This window comes from Bison bison, unplaced genomic scaffold (assembly GCF_000754665.1).
Source record: "Bison bison bison isolate TAMUID 2011002044 unplaced genomic scaffold, Bison_UMD1.0 scf7180017864252, whole genome shotgun sequence".
Classification (NCBI taxonomy): Eukaryota; Metazoa; Chordata; class Mammalia; order Artiodactyla; family Bovidae; genus Bison; species Bison bison.
Genome location: NW_011494824.1, coordinates 4,140,040 through 4,144,014, shown reverse-complemented (window position 1 = coordinate 4,144,014; position 3,975 = coordinate 4,140,040). Strand labels below are relative to the sequence as shown.

Here is a 3,975-nt window from a genome sequence, read left to right as displayed (position 1 = left end):
GGGGGGAGGGTGAGAGGAAGAAACACAGCTCTAGGGCTTCGTGGAAAATAAGGATTTCAGATACACATGGCCGGCAAGCACAATACGTCTAGCTGCCAAAGACAGTCTCTGAAAGGGACATCTTCAACCAAGGGTATAGTAGGGAAAAGGGGTTGCTTCCCCTGAGCACATTCTTTAGAGGTGACATCTTTTAAATATTTTTATGGTGTGTGGTTTGACGGTTAAGACTGTGATGCAATTAAGCAGTGTTTATAATGAGGCCCTTTTTGATGTTTGCAGCAAGACAGTCCTTCATTGTTTGTGACTGTCCCGTGTTTGTAAGACATTTTAGCATCCCTGGCCCGTGACTACTAAATGACAGTTGTACACACCCGAAGCACCGCCCCCAAGTTCACTGTGACAACTAAAAATAACCCCGCTACACACACACATATACACACACACACGTGCACACACACACAGATATACACACATGCACACACACATACACACACATGTGCACACACACAGAAATATACACACACATGCACACACATATACACTTGTGCACACATACACACTTGTGCATGCACACACATACACATGCACACACACGCATGCACACACACGCGTGCTCTTTCCTGGAAGCCCCAGCCCCACTGTGAAGCAGTGAGACATGTTTAGTTAAAGCCCCAGAAGTCAGAGTCTGAGAAAGATCTAGACGTAGCATCAAGGGCCACGTTTTTTTTTAATATGTCCACAACCCAGCTCAACCTTATCCCCTAGACTCCGTCCTTGAAGATAGATCCTACCTACAATGCTTCTCCTTAAATAAACTGTTGTATTTCTTTGCCAGGCTGTGGTCACTGGTTTCCCCCACCATCTCAGTATAATGTTTCCGTGATACCCTCATCGGACCCACCAGCCAAGACCCTCTGGCTCTTTGACATTGACCAGGACCCCGAGGAAAGGCATGACCTGTCAAGAGAATATCCCCACATCGTCAAGAAGCTCCTTTCCCGTCTGCAGTTCTACCAGAAACACTCCGTGCCTGTGTACTTTCCGGCACAAGACCCCCGCTGTGATCCCAAGGCCACTGGGGCCTGGGGCCCTTGGATGTAGGATTTCCGGCAGCCTGGAGGGCAGCCTGAAAGCCTCTCTGTTTGCAAGCTGGACTCCAGGCCTTTACTCGTGTGATTCTTGTCTGTCTGTTCTCCCAGCCTGGGTTCTCTGGGCCCTGCTCTTGCTCCTAAACCACGCTGAGTTGTCTAATTTCAACCCTTAGTGCAATTGAGGTGCTGATAAAATCTGAACACTGATGCTGTTGGCTGGGGTATGTGTCCAGAGGAGAGGGTGACTGGGTTCACCCTCCCTTGCCTGATTATCTGCGGGATTGCTGGGAATTTGACTTAAAAGAGGAAGTTACCGAGTCTTGGAGGCTGGAGCAGCTGGTTCTTTTTGCCTCACAAGTCAGATGTTAGATTTCCCTCTGCAATAGCCGGGTTTTATTGGAGTGACTCACGTTTCTTGTAACAAATGAAAGGGTTAGTCAGTCGCTAATGGTTCTGTTGGCCACGGGTTCTCCCTGCCTGAGAGATCCTGCTCAGGCGTGCCCCGTGAGTAACCCGCCTTGGTTCCCCCCTTGCTCACGCATCTCATCACTCACCTCATCACTCATCCTGTCATGGAGCATAAGGCTCGTTTCATTATTAACATGAGTTTGGCAATACGCCTATTCCTTAGTTTGGGGCTTTACGATTAAGAAATGTGTTTTTATCCCCCAGTTTTTCCCAACCGTTGCTCATCTTGTCTGGACTGCCAGCTACCCCCACACCCTCTGTGGTTCTTTTTCTGCCCTTTCTTCTGATTCAGGCTTCCTGCGCCTGGGAAGGCTGCTTTGCTTCTCCACTCTGAGCACCACTGGTCTGTGATACACTGCTGAGGCCTGCCTCCCTTCTGCCCCTGGCCCTGAAGCTAGAGCGCTACCCAGAGAGACGGCGAGTCTAGCTCTGTGGGCACGTTCATGGCAGCACTCGGGTCTCTGTCATCTGCTTGGAGATGTTTTTTTCTAGTTGCATGGAGTTTATTCTCATGATTGTGGCTAAGTGTCAAAACATATTTAGTTGCACTGCTCTTCCCTAGAAGTGAGGAGAAACCTTGGGAAAGGATAATACTGTCCTGAGGTGATGCAAGTAGTAGGCAGTTTGAAAAAGGATATGGCCTGCATGTGGGTACTGGACCTCGATAACACAGAAGAAGGCGTACCCATGGTTCTCTATTTTCTGTTTTACTGCTTGTATTGAGGTTGGGGGAAGAGGATACACAGTTTGATCTTCCAGCTCTTTCTCAGCCCCACCAATGTCCTACTAACATGAACCAGTCCAGATGAGCTTCAAAGAGTGTCAAACTCAGGAAAATATGGCCAAAATCTACATACCCTTTTTTTTGCATTAACTCCACTGTTTCATTCAATGCTTATCTCCAATGCCTGGATCAATGCCTGCTGTGTGGAAGGCACTGAGTACACCTTTCTAAAAAATAAGTGAGTGAATGAATAAGTGAGCAAGTCTCACATCAGGGAAGATGCTAGTTTAATGAGCTGAGTCCTGGGCTGAATATAAATATCTTCCAACCGTCACTTTTCTGTTCTCAGGCTGCCCTCCTGGGGCAGGAGCACAGTGCACATATCTGGGCAGTCTAGGACACCATAGTGAAGTTGTGATGTCTTCCAGAGGGAGAAGGGCAAGAAATATGCCCTCTGCAGGGACTCTTCTGCCAATAATCCTTAGTTCTCGTCTGCAGAGGACACTGGAAGCTAAAACCACCGAATAATACAATATAGGTCATGGCACAGCTGTCCTTCAGTTCAGCAGCAATATCCTCTGGTGACAACTGGTTTGTGTTAAAATACAATGAATGGAAAGAAACAGTGCTAGAACTAATGACCCCTGTTACCAGCCTGTATCCCACGCCTGGGCTGGCAGGCAGCTGGCCAAAATGCTTCTAACTCACTCCCAAGCCTGTGGCAGATATTATGAATAACTGAGCCCAGTGTTCCTTCTGGAGCCTTCTAACCCCGGGGTGGAAGCACTGTTGATACTCTAAGATTGGAGGCCATCACTACATAATAGCTGTTCTCTCCCCATGCTGTGCTCCCAACAGCTGCTCCCAATCCTAGGTCCTTGATTGCTGGGTACCGTGCAGATGTTCTGCACGCGATGGACTCAAAAGGAATCTTAAAGACCAATTTTTTGGTAAAACTTTTACTTGAGATCTTATGTTATCCATAGTAGAACGTCATTGGGTTTTCTCATTCTGTACAGGAATGTAAACAGATTCATAGGTTGTCACTTGAAGTATTAACGGTGTTTCTTTCTGATTTGGTTTACCTATGGTTTTGTTTATTCCATTTTCTTTTTACTACCTGATTACTCCAGATGTAGGGGACAAAAAATTAAATTTATCTTTGGAAATGTGTCAGCCATGAGTATGGGATTTCCATTTGGGAGATGAAAAGTTTCTGGAACCAGATAGTGGTGATGGTTGTACAACATCATGAATGCACTTAATGCCTCTGAATTGTACTTTAAACGGTTCGAATGATAAATTTTAAGTTGTATAGTTTTTAACCACAATTCCAAAACTGTGTTGGCCTGTTTTGTATCATGTGAATTTTAACTGAAAAAAACTATTAAATAAATATAACAAAAAATATCAGAGCTGAAAAAAAATGTGTCCATCATTGCCTCCAAAGACACACAATATCCTATTTTATCCTACAAAATCGGAGGAAGGTCAGGAGACGGTAGGAGTAAATATAAAGTGATAATAAGGGAATGTATTAGTTTTCTATTGCTGTATAATAAATTACCCCCAAATTTAACAGCTTAAAACAATGAAGATTTGTTATGTTAAACATTATATGAGAGTCAGAAGTTTAGGAGTGGTTTACCTAGTTGGTTCTGGCTCAGGGTCTCTCATGGAATTGTATTCAAG

At 45.2% G+C, this 3,975-nt stretch overlaps 1 protein-coding gene across 1 annotated transcript in view; it reads left to right on the top strand.

Moving 5' to 3' along the window:
- ARSB (arylsulfatase B) overlaps window positions 1-3,710 on the top strand; it is a 176,982-nt gene extending 173,272 nt beyond the window's left edge. The window contains exon 8 of the mRNA XM_010847636.1: window positions 836-3,710. Within this exon, the coding sequence (XP_010845938.1) occupies window positions 836-1,101 (266 nt within the window). The 3' untranslated portion in view covers window positions 1,102-3,710. The remainder of the gene's footprint in view (window positions 1-835) is intronic.
- The last annotated feature ends 265 nt before the right edge of the window (window positions 3,711-3,975 follow it).